General features: G+C 39.8%; 1 protein-coding gene across 4 annotated transcripts in view; it reads right to left on the reverse strand.

Moving 5' to 3' along the window:
* Positions 1 to 3,765: 3,765 nt before the first annotated feature.
* The window catches only part of LOC125878915 (oxysterol-binding protein-related protein 6-like), a 29,152-nt gene continuing 11,811 nt past the window's right edge, over positions 3,766 to 21,106 (reverse strand). For 3 of the 4 annotated variants that reach the window (XM_049560402.1, XM_049560404.1, XM_049560401.1), the window contains 21 exons: positions 19,361 to 19,504; positions 18,324 to 18,377; positions 18,050 to 18,163; positions 17,578 to 17,745; positions 17,197 to 17,338; positions 16,908 to 17,026; positions 16,126 to 16,215; positions 15,843 to 15,999; positions 15,294 to 15,427; positions 12,805 to 12,897; positions 12,114 to 12,294; positions 11,940 to 12,014; positions 9,750 to 9,964; positions 9,526 to 9,663; positions 9,367 to 9,430; positions 9,195 to 9,273; positions 8,665 to 8,809; positions 8,349 to 8,499; positions 6,998 to 7,124; positions 6,727 to 6,849; positions 3,766 to 4,890 (listed from right to left, as the gene is read on the reverse strand). In XM_049560402.1, coding sequence (XP_049416359.1) covers positions 4,782 to 4,890; positions 6,727 to 6,849; positions 6,998 to 7,124; positions 8,349 to 8,499; positions 8,665 to 8,809; positions 9,195 to 9,273; positions 9,367 to 9,430; positions 9,526 to 9,663; positions 9,750 to 9,964; positions 11,940 to 12,014; positions 12,114 to 12,294; positions 12,805 to 12,897; positions 15,294 to 15,427; positions 15,843 to 15,999; positions 16,126 to 16,215; positions 16,908 to 17,026; positions 17,197 to 17,338; positions 17,578 to 17,745; positions 18,050 to 18,163; positions 18,324 to 18,377; positions 19,361 to 19,504 — 2,622 coding nt within the window. In that variant the 3' untranslated portion in view covers positions 3,766 to 4,781. The remainder of the gene's footprint in view (positions 4,891 to 6,726; positions 6,850 to 6,997; positions 7,125 to 8,348; positions 8,500 to 8,664; positions 8,810 to 9,194; positions 9,274 to 9,366; positions 9,431 to 9,525; positions 9,664 to 9,749; positions 9,965 to 11,939; positions 12,015 to 12,113; positions 12,295 to 12,804; positions 12,898 to 15,293; positions 15,428 to 15,842; positions 16,000 to 16,125; positions 16,216 to 16,907; positions 17,027 to 17,196; positions 17,339 to 17,577; positions 17,746 to 18,049; positions 18,164 to 18,323; positions 18,378 to 19,360; positions 19,505 to 21,106) is intronic. The other variant, XM_049560403.1, reaches the window with a different exon arrangement.

A 21,106-nucleotide genomic window follows, 5' to 3' on the forward strand; every position in this document is an offset into this window, starting at 1 on the left:
AAGTTGTTTTTTTTTTTTAATAATGCCACTCAAGCAGTTTGTTGTCCTCATATCAAGTAATTCAGATAAAACATTTCTCCCACTTTTTCTATTTTCAGATAGACAAGCTTTCAATGTACAGTCTAACTTATGCTGTCTTACCCTTCTACTCCTAAATAAATCAAACATAAATAAACCGTTTTTTTTAAAAAAAAAAAGACGTCTGTCAGTGTCTGTGCCGTCCTTTGCAGAGAAGACACATCTGTTTCACTTGTTGAATCTGCTGTTTTGGTGAATGATCCTAACATATAAATACATTATCAGTTTTGATAATCAATACTCTAATTTTACAAAAAAAAAAAAGTTCTCATGGTTCCAGCTACGTTTGGTCTGACATAACAAGACTAATGTTATTTTTTTCTCAGATATTTTATGGACAAAAGATAAATCCAAAATATAACTGCAGATTAATTTGTGATGCTATTTTAGCAGCCCTGATTAGCTCAGTGTATACAGAGCAGAGACAGCCCATGTGCAGATATTGTTATGCAGATCCAGCATCAGCCAATCAGACTGCGACTGTAGAATCCATGTTGTATCTATCTCTGGAATAACGCTGTTTTCACGGCAGGTGCAGAGTAATACAGGCAAGGCAAGGCAAGGCAATTTTATTTATATAGCACCATTCATACACAAGGCAATTCAATGTGCTTTACAAGGGAAATATGTTAAGATAAAACATTAAAGGAACAATAGATCATTAAAAGCAAGAAAAACAGTGCAGAAAATGCATTTAAAAAGCAAACATAAAGCAAAAGCAACAGCAGACAAATATAAAAACAATAGCTACAGATAACAATAAGTTACATATCTAGTTCACTGGTAAGCTGCAGTAAATAGTAATGTTTTAAGCCCTGATTTAAATGAGCTGACAGTTTCAGCCGACCTCAGATATTCTGGAAGTTTGTTCCACAGGCTGGGAGCATAGAAACTAAAGGCTGCTTCACCTTGTTTGGTTTTGATCCTGGGAACACTGAGTAAACCTGTTCCAGATGATCTGAGGGGTCTGGATGCTTCATAACGTACAAGTAAATCAGAGATGTATTTAGGCCCGAGACCATTTAGTGCTTTATAGACAAGTAACAAGATTTTAAAGTCTATCCTTTGACACACAGGAAGCCAGTGCAGCGATTTAAGCACTGGTGTAATGTGCTCCACTCTCTTGGTGGCATGAATTAAATTGAATACAGGCATGAATCATGCCATCCAAATAGGCTACTGTTTATCTCCTGCACTGGTTCTAAACCTAGGGGTCGCCAAAACTTCATAGAGGGCCCATGAGGTCCTATTTATGGGGAACTGCCCATTGCTCCAACATCCCATTGTTTCGACTATATTAAACCCATTGTTCCGAAGTCCCATTGTTCCGAAATCATCATGATGCCCTGTGGTTAAGGTCTGGTTAGGTTTAGGCACAAAAACCACTTGGTTAGGGTTAGGAAAAGATCATGGTGTGGGTTAAAATGAAAAAGAAAGTGGCAAACACATAAGCTGTGAGCCTGCTTCGCCTCAAGCCTTTCCCAGCTGACCCAGAGCCGGTCGCGGCGCACCATCAAGGCAGAAATACGCCCACCGGGAGCTGTTCAGCACCACGGACTGTCGGACTAATGGGATGTCGGACCAATGACATGGACCCCTATTTATGAGGTGTAAGATAACTCTAAAGGGAAAAAAATACAGTGGGCCTTTATATCAGTATTTCTTAACTAAATGAACTAGAAACTAAATGAAATTATTATATTTGAAGTTTAAATAATTGTTTAAGATACAAACTTTTTTTAAAAAAAAAAAAAAAATCTCGCAGGATATAATCATTGTGATAAACAGCCTCATCCTGCATTAGAAAAGTACGCAGTTAAAACAAGAGCTCAGAGAACATTGGACAAATGTCAGGAAAAAGAAAACACTGAATTTGTCCACAACCCTTTCATGCATGAATTATGAATACCTCAGTCAACGTTTTTTCCTTAGTGTTTTTATTTCTCTTTAGGCATAAAAAAGAGGAATTTGAATTCCATTTTGTTAAACACACATTGTTCAAGGTGTTTTTTTTAAATCTGAAACTATACATTGTTTTTTTTAATGCCGTGAAACTCGTGTGTTCACTTATTTTTTTTAATATATTCTAATACTGTTCAATGCAGTGCAAAAGCATTAAACCTTGGTCCTGACTCCTCAGCCTCTCCCCTCCCTCTGTCTACTCCTCCCTCCTGTACCCACCCTCCTTCAGTCCCTTGTTCAGCTCATGGCTCTTGACTTTTCAGTCCTCCCACACACCTCCCCCTGTTGAGCTGTATGGTACTGTCAAAATATTGCGTTTGTTACAAAAACTTGGAAGTTACACAGTAATAACATAAATTAATTCAATTACAGCTAAAAAAAAAAAAAAAAAGTCACTGCAGATGAATTATTGAAATTTCCTCCCAACATAAAATCAATAATTGGACATGTTTACAACTGTAGCCTATTACTCCTTAGATGGTCATATTTAGAAATCTTGTCAAGATGTTTCTAGGTTTCATGACATTTGTTGCATTCCGTCGGCCATCTTGGTTTGAGAGATTTGTATTGCACTTACAACTCCTGGCCACTGGGAGGCAGTGTGTGTCATGACATGCCAGGGTCCACTGTAGTGGCTTATATGCAACTATAGGCTCAAAACCAGTGCATATAAGAAAATGGCTTTTAAACAAATCATTACATCATTTGTAACTGTAACATATTATAGAAAAAAAAACGGATTTACTAACATTAATGTGCAGAGCAAATTTGCACATTGTATCAGTTAAAGTCAGTTTCAGGGTAGAAATTAAAAAGCAATGCATCTTTTTTCGGAAACAATGTTCTTGTTAGTCTGAATAATACACTGAAAAAAATTCCCACGAGAACTGTTAAGTGTACTCGTTGGATTGTCCTGGACACTGTTACTCGAAAGACATTTAGATTTTTTTAAATGTAATTTATCAACCCAGCTTTTTAAACCTCAGCTGACGGTTACATTGGTACCATCCACAACCTTTCACAGTGGAAACAGAAAAGAAAGTGTACCAAGCTGAACTGAACCGCACCGGACTGCTTGATGGAAACAGGGCTTTACGGAGTGTTGTTAAAAGAAAAGGTGATGTCACACGGTAGTAAACATGCCCCTATCCCAACTTTTATGGAATGTGTTGCAGGCATCAGATTCCGTGTGTTAGTTATAAAAAGTTATAGTTTATCAATTTGAACATTAAATAACTTGTCTTTGTGCTGTGTCCAGTAAAGTCGAAAAGATTTGCAAATAATTGCATTGTTTTTGTTTTAGTGTCCCAGCTTATTTCTGAATCATCGTTTTACATTTTAATTGTCCAGGTGTATAAATTTAGCGGTTCATAAACAAAAACCTGCATGGAATTTAACCCACAGCTACTGAGCCAAGCCTTTGTACACTGGGTGGTTACCATACCAGATGAGCCACTGGGTGCCCCACATTTGTATTCAGTTGTGTGTATAGTATTATGCTGCACTTTCTGCCTGTATTTTCTGTTTGAGATGTTTATGGGATCATATTCACACAGCATTTGGTGATATAGGTACAGTGTCCTTAATGGTTTCTCCTCCTGTACAGCACATAGATTGAAACCACTTTAAATTGTATGAGGTCAAAGTCAGGTAAGTTTTGAGTTGAATCTAGTGCTCTTGTCTACAAACCTATTATGGAATCTGTTGTAAAGGAGGCAAAACATCACTGATTATGGAAGTTTTTATTTGAAACAAAACCATTAAGAAAAACATTTCACAGGGTTTAAACAGTAGTCTCTTTTCCTTACTAAAATCCATTGTTGAAACATCAATAAAAATACTTCATTGCATCAACTGAGAGTGTGAAGGTCCAGGTCCACAATCCTCATCTGTCAGCTCATTTTGAACATCAACAAATCATACCGGCAAGAGAGGAAGAAGGCTTGGCTTACAAAACTTTTCATCACCCGTGTGTCAAGATTAAAATACACACCGACTTTACAAATGGACACAAGTTTATACAGTAAGACCCACTGAGCAAGAGAGCAGGACAGCACCAGTTCACCTGTAATACACCCCAACAAGGACCAGATTAGCCCGATATGTGTTCTGGATCCCTCAGCTGGAAGAAAGCTTCTGGAATGACTTCTCAACTCATCACAACTGTCATAAAAATTAAACTTACTAAATATATTTATATTAACATGTTAAAACTAACAAAAGATTATCTGACATGTACCCCACCAATATGATACAAAACACTTTACATACAGAAAAAGCCCTCAATTGTGACAAAAACAATTTTCTCAAGGGCTGCGATAAAGAGTTAAAAAAACAGATTTCAAGTTAAGATTTCCTTTTGAATCATGATTGATTATATTTAAGGTCTCCATCATGGTAAGAGGTAGGCCAAAGGCTGGATGGACATCCGGCTTCATCAGATTCAGTCTTCATGTGCTCCATAGTGGCACCTCACCTCTACATGGCACAAACAACCCAATGAGAGGTTCATGTGTACCTTTAAACGCCACTCTATACATGCTTGCAGTGATGGAAGCAGTAGACCTCTGGATCTCTTTTGATGAGTCACTACAGTATATCTATGCATAGACTATGGGACTAACATGGTTACAATTCATCATTTTTACTAACTGAGGGGCGTCTTACTCCTCTTCATCACGTTACCAAGTGTTTAGCACATGGCTGGTGTTATTCCTCAGCACTGAGCTAGTTGCCATGTTCTACCACAGCTCCAGGTTTTCAGTGTTGGCAAAGCCTGGGTCTTTGCGTTGATTCCAGTAGGTGCCATTGGACAGCCACACCTCTCTGCCAGCCTCGTCCAGAGATTTCCTGAGATAATGAGCAAATGAAAACTGTTGCTGTCGAGACTTTAAAATGTTTAAAAGGAACAGTTTAACATTTAGGATTCTATAATTATGCCTTTTATATGGGGGTATACTTCTCAGACTTGTACATTAACAACCATTTAGCATCGTGTAATGAGCTGAAGGAGAGCTTTTCCCTTTCTCAAGCCCACTTTTTTAGTTATTTACAAGTTAGGCATTTTGTTAAAGAAAATGTAAAGAACTATGTAAACCCTAGCACGGAGCACTCCTTTTTTGCCGTAATGAAACAAAATGCAGGATTTAAACACCTTGTTTCAAAATTTGTATCACTGTTTTCTAAATTGTCAGTAATATCAACAAACCACATCAAGTCTGCATGGGAGGCAGATCTTGGTGTGGAGGGAGGGGATGGAAAGGATTCTCTCGGGTTCAATCAATGCCAGGTTGCAGCTGATCCAATATAAAACCATGCATAGATTACATTACTCTAACGAAAAGTTGAGCAAAATGTATCCTGATGTTTCTAATATCTGTGACAGGCGCAACCATGAAATAGGGACTCTGGGTCACTTGTTTGGTTCTGCTCTAAGATTTTTCCTTTTTGGCAACACATTTTTTCATGGTATTGTAATGTTTATGATATACGGCTGGAACCTGATGTAGTTTTTGTTTTGCTTGGTTGCTCCGAAGCCTTTTTCCTCACTTCCACGCCCTATGCAGGAGACCATCAGATTCGGCACATTGGTGGCAAAAAAGTTAATACCTAATGATTGGAAGGCTACTGACCCTCCTAGCTTCTCTAGATGGCTCAGAGAAATGGTCTCAGGGATACATCTTGAGAGGCTTCGTAGGAATACAAGTATTCCATCTGTTGTATCTGAGTGTATCTGGGGTCCCATTATCGAACACCTCAACTCTCTGGCAGGATAGTTTTTGCCCCTGCTCTAGTTTGAGAGGTTTTTTTTTATTTTTATTTTTTATCATTATTATTATTATTATTATTATAATAATGTTTTGTGCGTGTTTACATGTGTACACGTCTACAACCATAATATAGGACATCATCATTTATATCTATATGGAGATAGTCTATTAATTTTTGTAGGTGTCTGGATTTTTTTGTTTGTTTCTCATTTTTGTGTTGTGGCTGTTGTTTGATGTATGTATTTGTGTGTTGTTATGAACTTAAAATAAAAATAAATAAATAAATAAATAAATATAAATATAATAGGAAAATGTGCTTATGTACTTTGTTGCTGAGTTAGATGAGAAGATTGATTTTTCTCTCATGTCTCTGTGCTAAATATGAAGCTACCACCAGCAGCAGCTGGTTGGCTGAGCACAAAGACTGGAAACAGAGGGCCTGGTTCTGTCCAAACATAACAAAATCCACCTACCAACACCTCTAAAAGTCTGTTTTTATTTACCTTTTATCAGTGTCCCAGCTGCTTTCTCAGTCAGGGCTGTACATATTAATTGTCACAGCGTAACATTTTTAGCAGTTCGTATACACACACACACAACAACAAAAAAAAACAAACAAACCTGCAACTTTAGAATGTCACTGACAAACTTCACACATCAAAATATTTTTTCTAAGGTTTAATACTTTTTTTGTTAAGTTTTTCCACGATCTTTCTGAGTCATCTGCAACTTAAATAATATTAGGGACTAAAAATCAGGATATTTTAGCCTCTGCTGCTTTTATATTGATCATCTTTTTATCTCTCTTGCAAGTCCCCCCCATCACTGGAGTAACCCTGTGAAATACTGTGAGGAAACATTTGGCTGGGCTATGATAAGTCTTCCTTTCCAAAACTTCAAAAGTAGAGCTCCTCACCTGAAGAACCTGGGGATGTGCTCCTCCCCTATCTTGGCCATCTCCTTCCTCCTCTCCCTCTGCTTCTCCTCTACCTCATCCTTCTTTTTATCTGCTTCTGCTACCTTCCCCTCCTCCAGGAGCCTGATGGAGACAAGAGGGGCAGGAATTACACAACTGCTCAACATGGAAACTGGGCTGAAGAAAATTAGAGTTATGACAAAATGTTACAAAATATAATTAAGTTTTTTGACAAGGTTTCACCTTAAGTAAATAAAAATCAAGTTTGTACCTCTGGTCTGGTCTGAAGCGTGTGTCTGTAGGTGGAAGGACTGCCCTCAGCTCAGGCGTCAGCTCGTTAAGTTCTCTGGCATAACGTGAGAAGCCGTAGTACTGCGCATAGTCATCAGGCTGCACATCTAAACAGGAAATGACACCATGCATAAGTGGAGGCTAGCAACTCAAAAATAACAGGGAGGAGACTGTGGTGGGAATCGGCAGATGTTTTTAGTATGTAACAAAAGCCTTGGTTTTCAACAACACTGCATGGACGCAGATCTTCGCACGTGTGTTATTTTCTTAGCTCGCTCAGAGTTGGATGGTAGTTTTGTCAAGCTAAGTGTGTCCAGAGTTGGTTGATTTTTCGGTGGAGGGGATTTAGCGTTAGCTTGGCCATCAGGGGCTAACGTTTTCTCTGGAGGTGATGTGTGAGGTGAGCCTTCATGTTCGTAGTATTCCCAGAGTATTTTATTCCAGACGTTTGATTTAAACGCAGACAGCACATTTCTAATTTATTTCTCCAGTGCCTCCATCTTCGTTTTGATGAACTTCCTGCCAAATGCCGCTGACTGAGACCTCTGCTGACCTCATCAGGAAAAAAAAAAAAAAAATACATCAGCACCATTTAGTGGACTGAAAAGCCATTGTTTTTATTACTCTAGAACCAAGAGTTGTATTAAAATGTGTATTTGCAAAAATTAATAATGTATATAGTAGAAGATCGATACTCGCAAAATATCATGATATTATCCTGCATCAATTTTTCCCCAATCCCTACCGGACAGGAGGGGGACTAGCCCATAGCAACATGTTATTTTACACTAGTCTGATGATTGGTTAGGGAGAATGTCCTCTGATGTAGTGTCACTTTCTGTGTTCTGTGTTTTATTTCCCAGATGACCTGCAGGAGTCACTGTTGAAACATTTTAATGGGTTTAATTAAAATGTAATCAGTTCAATTATGGAGTTTTCCAAAGAAAAGAAAAAATGTATTTTATAATTCAACCAACCATTTACTCAGTTTCAGTTTGATGTTCCTGTTGCCACTTAAAAAAAAAAGAGAGAGAGAGAAGAAGCAACCTCCTCTACCTCTGTGGACCAGCCTCCTCTGGTGCATATCAACACTGGAGACATCAGTGTAAGAAATACTAAGGGTATGATTTGTAGTTGTCAACCTTTCTCTATTTGCAAACCATGCATTTGTTTTTGAAATTCACCTATATTTTTAAATAATTGGTGTATTGTCAACAACATGACGAGATTTTAGATTTTAGTCAGTGGTGGCTCAGGTTGGAAGTCAGGGTGTATTTAATCACAACACGGCACCATAGATATTTGTCAGGGCTTTTCAGGATGCTACTCACTGGGCTTCCAGATGCACTTTGGTGTAGGCAGGGTATCACAGAAAATGCCCTCATGCCAGAGGCCTCCAAAACGATGAACCACCTCTCCAGCCCGATCCAGGACCACACCCTGCACCTCGTTTTTAGTGTTATCTGAGCTCCAGTAGCGAGACTGGAATACAGGGAGGACAGGGTCGGTGGTTAAATAGTAGAAAAGGGCAAGAAAAGTCCACAGGCATTATTTTGACCTCTAATTGAACTGGCAGTAACAGATGCAAACAGGAAGAGGAGAGGCTGGTTAACAGTAGTGAGTGTGTGCACGTGTGTGTGTCCTGACCTTGACAAAAGTAATCTTGCAGATGCAGAGGTCACTCTTTGTGTTTTTGATGACCACCTCACCATAGTGCTCCAACCAGCGGTCCTGACTCAGCACGTTGTGGATACATGTCACCACCTTGTTCCATTCATAGTGATCACCATATCTACATACACATAAACAATTGATAAAGTAACATTTAACTTCATTATGGGCTTTTCCGCATGTTTTCAGATGTGGCTTTTTGGTTGTAAAAAGGTTTAAAGTTCCAAAACTCTACAGTTGGACAACAATGTGTACACCAAAACCTCTTTCACAGTTATTTTCTGGTGAATTACTGGGATAACCTTTCAGGCTACTGCCATAGTATAAAGAGCAAGAAAATGCACGATCCCTTGACTGGACAACAGGCTTGGTATAGACCATTGAGTTCAGTGTTGTATGAGCAGTTGTACTATTGTATGGTTGTACTGGATCTAGAAGTTACAGTTGTAGTCAATACTTCTGTTGTACATCGAGCTGCTATCTGCTGCGTTGTGTGTCTGACTCACCTGGGCAGGGTAACATTGACTAGTCCAGAAGAGATGATCTCCACTGACTTTCCCCAAAACTTGTTCTTCCATCTCTGATCTGAGAGCAGACAGACAGACAGAAAATTAAGTTTGATTCCACTCATGCAGTTCAAATGGATATAGCACTTCTCTCTAAGCACACAGCTCCTACCTTGCCAGAAAGTGAAGTTTTCTGACTCTGCATGACAGGCAGAGATAGGTGGGTGATGGCTGACCTGAAAGCACAACATATAATCAGTATTACAGTGTGTTCTAAACTCAGATTTTGATATCACATCAGCATGTTTCTATATACTGCTCTGCTGGTTACCTGCTCACTGATGTAGTGGAAGCCTCTGTCTTCTCTGTGACTTTCATATGTTTCTCCCAGAACAGGGTTGAAGGGTTTGTAGCGATACCTCCAGGACGCCCAGGCATATCCAGAGATGGAGAATACTGCCACATAGACCTGGGAACATACATATTGTTTTTCTTAATGAACTTGAACTGGATCTCAGTTCAAGCTAGTTAGGAATCCAAGTAAACCAAACTTACCATTCTCTCATACGGATCATCAATGGTGTTGGCGATGTCCAGCAGCTCAGAGTACTCCAACTCTTCACTGAGCCTCTGCAGCAAAGACAAAGGCTCATTTAGAGCGACTGGCATGGAGACTCGAGACAGGTCCTTGCCGATGTTGTTGTACAGGATGGTCATGATGCCAATGTGGCTGTTGTCTGTTCCTGGGGCGGGGAGGACAGTGCGACGACCTGGATCACAGCAACAAAAATCAATGCAATGAAAGGACATCGAAACATCCCAAAGGGCTCCTCATGGGACAAAAATGCACAGAGGCAGTCCAACATAATCACACACACAGATACAATATAGAATTATGTGACAAAGGCATGTCTGGCTTGTGTTTCTTTATTGAGCTGCTTTTTAAAGATGACCACAGTGTCAGCAGATCTTTGGTCCAATAGAAGACACCTCCATAATTCAGAAGGCTCTAAAGTAGTGGTTCCCTAACTTTTCTAAACCAGGGCACCCTTTTATTTCCATTTTGTTTTCATGGCACCCCCCTTAAGAGGTGCAATAATAATTATTTTTTCTCTTTTGCATTAGAGTTTGTGCATGAAGTGTAAAAAGATTATTTGTAGCCATATGTAGCCTGTAATGCTAGGGGACTCCCACATTATACTCTTGTTATTGTTTGTTTGTTATTTATTTGTTTGTTTATTTATTGGGATACCCACTAGTTGTTGGCTTGACAACAACTACTCTTCCTGGGGTCCATATAAAATACATATATTCATAGACAACAATGTCTTCACTTACCCTTCATACAGTGAACAAAGTTGCAACTTGCAACATTAACATTTCATCAAACCCCCACAAGATAATGTAATACATTAGAACAATTTAATGATATTTTAATTTATTTAGGCTACTTCAAAATCTATGAAGTTCTTGAAAACGCAATGTACTGGTTATATGTAAGCTAGAGTTGTTCCAATATCAGTAATGGAAACGCTTGCGATACTGCCTAAAATGCTGGATCGGATATCGGCAAATACACGAGTCAATGCACCGATCCAATACCACTTAATTCATTAAAAACTCCCAACCAAAGGTTGTTGATGTCATGTACAACATCACAGTATACCATTTACTATTTTCAGATTATCTCTGGAATGCCACGGCCTACAAACTCACTTCAGATGGTCTCCACCTCGTCTCCATTGTGGCTTTGTGTTCCGGTGTATTTGTATCCTTCAGAAGCTAAGTAATCCAGCATGGAACAGCATCATCTGTTTACTTTATGAACCTTAGAAATCCAACAATGACTGTCTTCTATATTATTCATCCAGGAACTGTAGTTGTCATTAGCCATTAGTGGAATCCTAGTCAAGATGCACTGGGTCCACTCTGTCAACGAATCAGAGGCTCATGCTGTGTGCATAACACTGCTGAGCCAGAGAAAATGCGCCATGGAATAACATGAGTCAACCCACCTTATTATCAGTAGCACTTGAAGTGGGACTCAAATTGGCCTTAGCACACCTCTGGATGCCGTGGCACCTATTTTGGGAAATGGCTGTTCTAGGGCAAAGTCTTACTTAGTCTCAAGTCTGGCACAGACTACGACCAACGCTGGTCAGAGGACCTACACTAAGTGCTACAGGCCTGTACTAGATTAACCATCTTTATATGCACTTTGGGAACTGGATGACAGTTGGCTTTTTGCAGTAATTCAATTTCATAAACATCACTTACACCATTAACCACCATTAGATGTAATGTTCCATTATATCAGTAAAGCCAGTCTCCATAATTGTGGTAGGGGATCAGAGAAACTGGAGTTATCCAGCTAGATTTCTGCTTAGCCTAATTTTTGCTTAACCTGGTTTCTAATTATTTTTTTTTTATGTATGAACATATGCATGATAAAGACTTGATTATATTCAGATTAATTTAAACCAAAGCCTGCCTTTAACTAAAACTGACACCAGTAGCTTACAGGCCTAAATTATTTAGTATGTACAGCTCAACGGTTGACTGTTCATGGAATTCAAAAACAACTGCACATCAGCTTGTCCTCTCACTGTGCCATCACGACGTAGCATCTCTCATGTCTGGTCTAAAATCAGTACTGAAAAGACTAGACTGGAGACCCTGCAGTACACAGCTGACATCCCTTCACTCATTTACAATATAAATGAGATAGTAAAATGGTGGTGTTACCAGTATTAGTGGGCACTGGGCTGGGTCTGTCAGGAGCGTTGTTCAGGCTAGCCCGGTAGTTCAGGGTGGCAGTGGCTGAAGAGGAAGAGAGGAGAAAGACATTTCATCCTGGACTGGTAGTTGGGCAATGTGGTCTGAACACTACTGGCTCCTGGATGGGAGGTGCACACTCACCGTGTCCCTCTTCAGGCTCTGAGTTGCTGGTGGTGGTGATGTCACTGAGACCTGACTCGTCCGAAGCCTCCGCCTCTGATGAGCTCTCGCACACGATCACCTCGCTGGCATCAAAATACTCTGCCATGGAATCTGCCACTGACGGCGCACGGTGACTGTGACGACCCATAGATGGTGTCCTCTGTGGGGGAGTGTGGGGAAGAATTTGTGGTTCAAATTACATTTTCATTTTTCAAATGAACAGTTTGTACAAAGCAAGATTTGGAGCCAGACCATAGGCCAACAGACATGTGGAGTATCAGCCACGTAGAAACATGCTACTCTTGTGACCTGCACAAAATGTCTACATGTGTTGTAATGCTCTTACAACTGAGTGAAGAGCATGAAGTGACCAACCTGAGCCACACCAACCATAAGATACTGTCATTCATTTGGATTTTCTTGTAACAGATTGTGTATGAGGGAAGAGTCACTTTATCCAAGCTAGGATCTGGGAGAATTATGTCAATATTGCCTCCATGACTTTTAATGAATTTCTGATGCAAAAATAAATTGAATGCAAATGAGTGACAGCGAGATAATGACGTGGACATGCACAAAAATACAAACTTTCTCACACACACACACACACACACACACACACACACACACACACACACACACACACACACACACACACCGCAGTACACACCTGGTCAGGACGGACGGTGCAGAAGGATTCCTCAGAAGAGTCAGAGGACAGGGAAAGCGAGTGGACTTTGGTCAGACGTGACTGTATGTCAAGCTAAACATGGACATGCACATGCACACATAAATACACACATATACATAGATCAGCCATGCAAGACACAGGAAGTAGAAACACAGAAGATCAAAAACAAATGGTCAGGAAGTCACAGAGACTCCAGAGCATTCACACAGCATGTGGCATTGATCAGTGCGTCACTCTATTGTCCAACTGTTAGCAGGGCCAAACTGCATCTATGTTGTCATCTACCGCTATTAAAGGGAGAGTTCCAATTTTTTGAAGTGGGCTGTATGGAGTGCTTATCCGTAGTCACTGTAATACATACAGTAGATGTCTGTCAACATGCCCCCAGGTTGGGCGGCAGGAGTGCCGACACAGAAGCTAAGTAATGACCTGCTGTGGATTGGGGGCAGCAGCAAAATGTATGTTAGCCACCAAAAAAAAAAAAATCTATATCCATTTAAGTGTACATAGTATTCAGAGTATTTTCACTGCTTTACCCTGCCTGTTCCTACAGGGCAGCCGTGAACAGCCTCTGTGCCTCATCAATGCTCTCTTCAAAGCCACAGACTCCAGGGACAAAAACGGTAATTCAGGCTCACTAAACACGGGAGCTGCTGGTGTGTCGCTGCCTCGATCAGTTACTTTGTGTTACTGTGTGACAAAACTTCCAAACTTTTCCTTGACTTTTGTTGCCACACTTGCCAGGCTTTTTTTTTTTTTCAAACATGTCAGATTCAAACTCTATTCAAATATAATTACAGAAAACTGGCACACAGAAAGGTGATCGAGTCAGCTGTAGACCAGCAGCTCCCCTTTTCAGTGAGCTTAATTTACTGTTTTTCCAAGTGGAGCCCGGCTTTGAAGAAAGCGATATAACTGCCTCAGCTCCCTGTTGGAAATCGCTATCTGGTGGTAAAGTAAAGCTATGAAAATATTCTACACTTAAGCATATCTTGATTATTTTTAGGTGGGACTTATTGACTGTTTTAGGTAACTAAAATATGTTTTGTGGCTGATCCTTCCACAGCACTAAATTACTTAGCTTCCATGTCGGACTCAAGCCTGCTTCTCCAATCTGGGTGTGTGCTGACTGACATCCACTGTCTGTTATACACAGACTATGGGTAAGTATTCCATACTACTGAAGAAGATCCCAACTATCCCTTTAATGTATTCAAATGTGTCAGTTAGGTCTTTTTTTGCCCTAGTCCTGCCTTTTAAAGTATTTTAGCAGATAAACTTAGTTTGCCACCAAGTGTTAATGACATTAATTAAATGGGATTTTCTTTTTTCCTTTATTTTTTTTGAGGGGGAACTCTAATGACTTGGTATTTCACCTTCATAAAGTTGGTGTGAAAAACTTTAAAAGATTAGACAAAATTGATGCAGGTGACATTTAGTTCCCCTACACACTTTTGCCTTTCCTATCATGCAACTCAGTGGTGTTTTTCATTTAAGCCTCCCTGCCTGGTAAACACTTATTTTTCAAACTCCACATCCCCAATTCTAATGCAGGCCAGCTATTATAAATTTGTTGTCTCCAAGCCTGAGCTGAGGAAACCATGTTGAAATCATCAGAGCTTTTTCCTCAGACTTGTCAAAACTCCTCAAGAGCCACATTATACAACTTATAGTACTAAATCATCAGCAAACTGATCTTATTGTGTTAAATTGGTGGAGCGCTCCTTTAAAAATCACCCACCCAACAGGCTCCACAGTTGTCATGTCGGAGCTTTTATTTCTAGTCTCTTCAATGCAGGAATTATTGTAGGGAATTAATTGACTTGCTGACTGTTGCCTGTGTTGCACACGGTGAGAACGTAGAGTGACAGCCGGCTGCCAGGCAACCAAAATCAAAATAAAGCCCAAACAGTGACAGCAACTGATGGTTGAAAAAAACAGTCACATGCAGCATGAACAGAGAACAAGCAGGCAGCTGAGAAGAAACCTCATGCAACACCAAACAAGAAGGGTTACTGATAGCTGCCAGTTTGACAGCAGGAAATAACAAGCCTCTCAACTGACAAAACTGCTCCGTTTCAGTGTGGGACAGTGATTGTGTCATTTGTGTCTTTGAGTGTGAGGAAATAAGGAGAAAGAGATTGGAGGTGTGTTCCTTCAGGAAGCACCTGTGATAACTTGTGCCTGTCCTACCTAGAAACAGCCCAAACCTGCTTAACAGTTTCACACACCACCTCACCAACAGACAGCGAGGGCTTGGCTTCCATTGTCTTTTTGCGGGCCGATACTAATATTTGGAGCTAATCATTAGTGTTTAAACTCTGGGACTCCAGGAGAAAAGGGGGTTAGGGACATAGACTACTAAATTCAGGTCAGTCTTTGTAATTGTCTGATTTCCAGCTTCAAGAAGAACAATTTGAGTTATGTTTCTATATAGCCTAGCTCCACCTCTAGTGTGAGTGTGTTACCTCCGACAGTGTGCTGCAGAGTGTAGCGAGCTGCTGTGAGGTGTTGTGTCTCAGGTCCGGGCCGGTCCAGGCCTGCCTCAGTCGCTCTCTCTCCAAGTTTAAAACCTCATAAATGGACTTGAGAGAGGAATGAACTGTAACACAAAATACAGAAACTTGATTGATTACAAAGTCCAGTTCATGACCATATTATGCTACCTGAAATAAGGACATAAATGTTGTAGAGAGTTATGAATATTATTTTAGGCATTTTTCACTTTCAAATTCAATTTATTTCATGAAATGTCAAAAAACAGTGACTAATTTTAATTAAAAAGGTAACTAGACCATAAAATGACATCTTGAAATAGCTAATTTTGACTGAACTACATTTTTGCTTATAATAATACTGATAACTGATAATCACTTAAGAAATTATTTCAGAAAGAAAACTGAAAAATGTCTTGAGTATTGAGCCTTGTGTGGAAAAAGACGATGGCCATTTAATAACCAGCACAACTAAAACTTATTTACAGAAAATAATACAACTGTTAGGTGGGAGAGCCATACCCCTCTGAGAAGCAGCGCAGATGTCCTGGTGAAGCTTCTTGGCCTCAGGAGAGGTGACCTGAGGGTTGGACAGCTGAGAGTAGACATAGTCGGGGATGGACTGAACAGACGCCGCCAAACCGGGGTTGCAGTTTGTACTCAGATGGCTGGAGGTGAACTGCAGAAAACAATACATAACAGACAGTAGAGGAATAGTATGATATCAAACAGAGGATGCAATTATTTTACAAAACAAAATTACAATGAATGGCATCAGTGCATATGAAGTTAAAGTCAGTCCTACCATTCCCCCCATGGCTTCAACACGAGACAAAGTCCTGGAGTGACCAAACCCTTTCCCCACCTTCTTCTTGGGTTTCTCCAGGGAGAGATTCTAAAACAGAGACCAACAGAGTTATAGCTTCTCTATCAATACTTTGCAGACTGATATGCATCTACTTTCTGTAACCTATACCACATAATACTTCATAATTTTACATAAGCGGTGGTAAGAATAAAGAATGTATAATTTGTCTGTGACAAAATCAATACATTTTATCTAGGGATGTCAGTTTCAGTTTGTTGCTTTCAAAAGTGGTCGAGTCTTGCCCAGATTTACAGAAGTCCTGCAAGACCCCATGTTCCATGCTACAACAATTTCAACCCTAACTATTATCTTTTCCTCTCCCTAACCATGGGCTTTTTGTGTCTAAACGTAACAAGACCATAACCACAGCACTGTCACAACATAAGACAGCGAGACAAAATATTTTTTAAACAGCTTGCGACAGTTTCACATCAAGCCCGACATCAAAAGCGTGACACCCATTAATCAGTAAGTAAACGGGTTAATTTTTTAGAAAGAGAAAAGGTAAAATGACATTTAAGATAGATTCCTCCAGCTGATAATCCACAAGGTGTTACATTATTTTATCTAGATTAGCATATCTCTGTTGATTCATAAATACCTTAAAACTAATTAGCTTACATTAAACAAAGACAAACTGTCTCAACTCATGGTTATTTTTGCCATGAATTAGGATTTGATGAATCACACACATTCACAGTTGTTACCAGACTACTGACCTGCATGCTGATTCGCATCTCAAGGTCTGTGTTAGTGATTGGCAGGCCACCTTCCAGCCAGTTAAGTCGCTGGATGAGCTGGGCAAGTTCTGTCAGCTCTGCCTGACAGCGAGCCAGGTCTAAAGGTCAAAGATCACAGTTTAGAGAACACAGAAAAACAGTAAATAGAGTCTGTATGTGTGTTTTTTTGGTATTTAAATGTAAAGTATGTCTGTCACTGTTAAATCTGATGAAATATGACCGTCAACCAGGCTTCATTCTGTGGCTCAAGAATATAGATGCTCCTCACCGTTGGAAGTTGCATCAATGTCGTGGGTTTGCTGCAGCCAGGCTGACACCTTGCTGGTCACTCCTGGGTTAGAGTTGACAGCAGGGGCAGGGCTTCCCATTTCTGGCTGGTACACTGATGCTGAGCTGGCATAGTGAAGAGGCTGGACAATCAAATATACCACAGTTAAAGCCATAATTAAAACCAACAAAATGAAAATGAAATGCTCACTCTTTTCTAAGCAACTATCACACAACTGTCATTGTCAGTGATACTGTATGTAATGCTGGACTGGTTTGTCACTTAATAATCGATCGACAGAAAATTAATTAGAATTTTGATAATGATTAAAAACAAATTTCAAAATTTGTGACATTAACTTGAGTGGGACTCTCTACTGACCGTGGCTCTGTTTGTCTGGGCAAGAGTGGCCATGGCTGGCATGGTGCTTGAGCCCATGGAGAGAGCGTGAAGGACGCCATGATGGACACTCATGGCCTCGTTTTTCCTATATAGACGATGGGCACACAGCTTGGTCAACCAGATGTAGAAAAGGTCATGGCTCTTTGCCTAACAGGGAGGAAAGGACACAAAAAAACAAACAAAAATGGGTTTTTTTTTAAAAAAAAGAGGACACGCAAGAATAGATAAAGTTGAACGAGGAGAAGGCATTAAATGTTAAGTTCAATGCATGCTAAAGAATATCCAGATGTCTATATGTAAACCTCAGTTGGACCCTCTAAATTCTACTGATACTGAAATATGAGTATTTCACTCCTGCAGGTTAGTTCTGCAGATGGCAATCTGTTGCAGCATGCTGCCTGTGTAGTTATTAACCACCTCAGAGGTCCTTAAATCTCTCTTTGTGGGGTACCTTGAGGTGGTAGAGGTTGTCTCCGGCATCCAGGTCTATGCCTTTGGTCTTCTTGTTGATGGACATAACAGCCAGACTGACGTCCAGAGAGCCATGGAGTTTTCCTCTTTGAATCTAAAACACAAATAAAGTGTGTTTTGAACTGATTTTTATCACCTATTTAGTCAAATCAAACAGAGCTGTTAAGACCAAAATGGAACCAACACAACAGATGGCTCTATCACTGCTCTGTGTGACAGTAATGTTGGCAGCTGCATTTTTGTTCATGACTTACATCTTGCTGCGTCTTTGAGTACTTGAGAATTCCTTTCTCCAACAGGAAGTATCTCTGAAAAGAACCAATCACAATCAAATGTTAAAAAGCAAACAAAGGGGCACCCCTGTGGCTTGCCGTGTAAAGCACGTGCCATTGGGGCTGAGTCCTTTCTGCAGCAGTTCAAGTCCGGCCCGGACCCTATGCTGCGAGTCATCCCCTCTTTCTCTCTCGCTTACCTTTCATTATTAAAAATAAAAGCAGAAATGCCAAAAATATTTTAAACTACAATTACTATTATTTTTTTTGTATACATTGTATGTGTGAATTATTGTTATATGTGAACGAAAAATCCAATAAAAAGATTTAAAAAAACAAAAAAACAAAAAAAAAACTACAATTACTACCTTGCGGTTGAATGCCACCATCAACCACTCAACTTGCAGTTGTACTAACACTGAAATGTGTCAAAATTTGGGACTGGCAAGCACAAATCAGTGATAAACAATATCACGTTTGCAAGTTACCTACAGAGATATCAGCATAGTACTAGCAATTCTTTTGTTGTGCTTAATTTTTATAATATTTTATGACAATTTTCCATTTTCTATCCCAACAAGAATAAGGACATTCTACCCCTAGAAATGAACGTTCAAAATGGAGGGGTATGGACTAAGTGGTAGGGGCAAGGAGTGTATTGGGATTGAGCCCAGTGTTTGTTTGTTTTTTTTTTTTTGGCAGAACACTGATGCTTCACACACGCACCTTCAACCTGGCAGCACACATCATCAGATCTGATGTGATATATATTATTCTATGAATACAATCAGCACAGTTTCAAGGTGGACACCCAAGATTAGTGTCAGCAATTCAGTATCTGACAAAATGTCTCCCCTTCTGTTCTTGAGATATGATGTTTGATAAAAAGCTCTGCTTCAGTCTATCACATTAACCAGAAAGTATTCACATGGTGAACAGATACGATTTACAGCATTAACATTGAAAACTTTTGTAAACGGAGCAGAAGAGATTAAATGTTTAATCTGTGCTGGGTTCACCTTGTGCCAGCCTTTGAGCGGGTATTTCCTCTTCTTCATCAAGTAGCCCTCACAGATCCCAGGGATACTGAGGTCCAGAGTGGAGCCCGGGACTGAATACATATCCAGCTGCTGCATGTCGTCCATCACCTCCCAGTTACGAGACTGACACAGACACAGATGCAAGACTTTAATCTTTACAAAATGAACCAAATTATTGAAAGACTGCATTTGGGCTTTGGGATACTGTAGTTGTAGTTTTTACATCCAAAATATAACAATTTAGCATCAAAAGATAAAAAAAAAAAATCTGTTTATGTAATTTTATACTCCATAGACTGAAGTCACCGACAATGAAATTACATACAGCAGCAATTTGTTCTAATTGTGTGAGCATGTAAAGTTTTCCTCTGAGAAACTTTCAGTGGACATTATTTAACCTTTAGCAGGCAGGCTGAAAGGAAACCTATATGGAAGCCCATTTCAGCTAAGCAAATAAAAAAAGATGAAAAGTTAGAAATGATGAGTATAAAAACACTAACTTTAAGTAAAACATCAGTTACTTAGTCATAATCATGACTAGTCCATAACTGTGACTTCCTGTGAATATTTTTAGTTTTGTCATTCCTTCTATTAAGGACATACTTATGTACTTTTCAACCTGGACCCTGTTTTCCCATGTTTTTGTATTTAAGTGATTAATGGTAACAAATATTTTTGAAATTGGTCCAATTGAGAGAAACCATTACAGCTGTCTTAAAGATTTTCAGTGTCATGGCTGAATATTTAGCTGATTTAAACAGTGTCTACAAGATTTCCTTGTGCGAGACTTGATTATACACAAACAGACCAGAACAAGAAAAAGGTAAAGAAAAACATTCAAATTCTCTGTAGGGTTTTTCCTGTAATGCTGTCAGACACAGAATCTCTTTTCATGGACATAAAGTGAAGGTGCTCAATTGCTCACAGGGATTGCAACCCGTTTTGCGGCAATGGATGTTGCGGTCTCCCGCAATGTTGGAGCAATACTCCATTAGTAACTTATACCTGGTTCAGTCTACACAATATCAGCCCAATTATAGCCTGACCCAGTCATCTTATGGCGTAAAATCTGCTCGTGAATGGTAAGGAGAGTTGTGCATAATAATTGAGTGTTTCATCCCGTGTAATGTGTTACAGTAGATAACAACGGACAGTGCGCCTGGGACGCCTCACGATGTCTTGACAGAAAGACAGTTACGTTTGATTTTCTTTTGGTCTTCCACGACACTTTCCGTCACAGCCGTCACTTTGACCAATAGGAACACAGAGCGATCTGCTGCTGTGGACAACTATATGACAACAACACCCCAGCCTTTTTGATATTTCCTACCATAACAGTGAAAAAGTAAAAATGCTGACATGAAATAGCAGAGGCACTTCAGCGGCGCGGTAAGTACTGCCATTAGCATCAAGGTAGGAAAGACTGTTAATTCTTCATAATGGAGAAGGATTGAGTAGACAAACATACCATAAAATTCACAAATAGTGGCTGGGCCTTTACTTACCCCAACTGCAGAGGCTACCAGCTTTATTTTAAACAGACTACCGTAAACACAGGCCTTTATTTCTCAATCCCTAAAATTTTAAACTCAACACTTTCTTTACCCCTTTAATTTAACAGCCCCTTAACATTTCAGTAGAGAGAATCCCTTCATTTTCTAAAAAGGCTTTTGTAGTGAAACATCTGCAGGAACTCGTTGTGAAGGATTCAGTGACTTGTAACTC

Source organism: Epinephelus fuscoguttatus, linkage group LG19, assembly GCF_011397635.1.
Source record: "Epinephelus fuscoguttatus linkage group LG19, E.fuscoguttatus.final_Chr_v1".
NCBI classification, from domain to species: Eukaryota; Metazoa; Chordata; class Actinopteri; order Perciformes; family Serranidae; genus Epinephelus; species Epinephelus fuscoguttatus.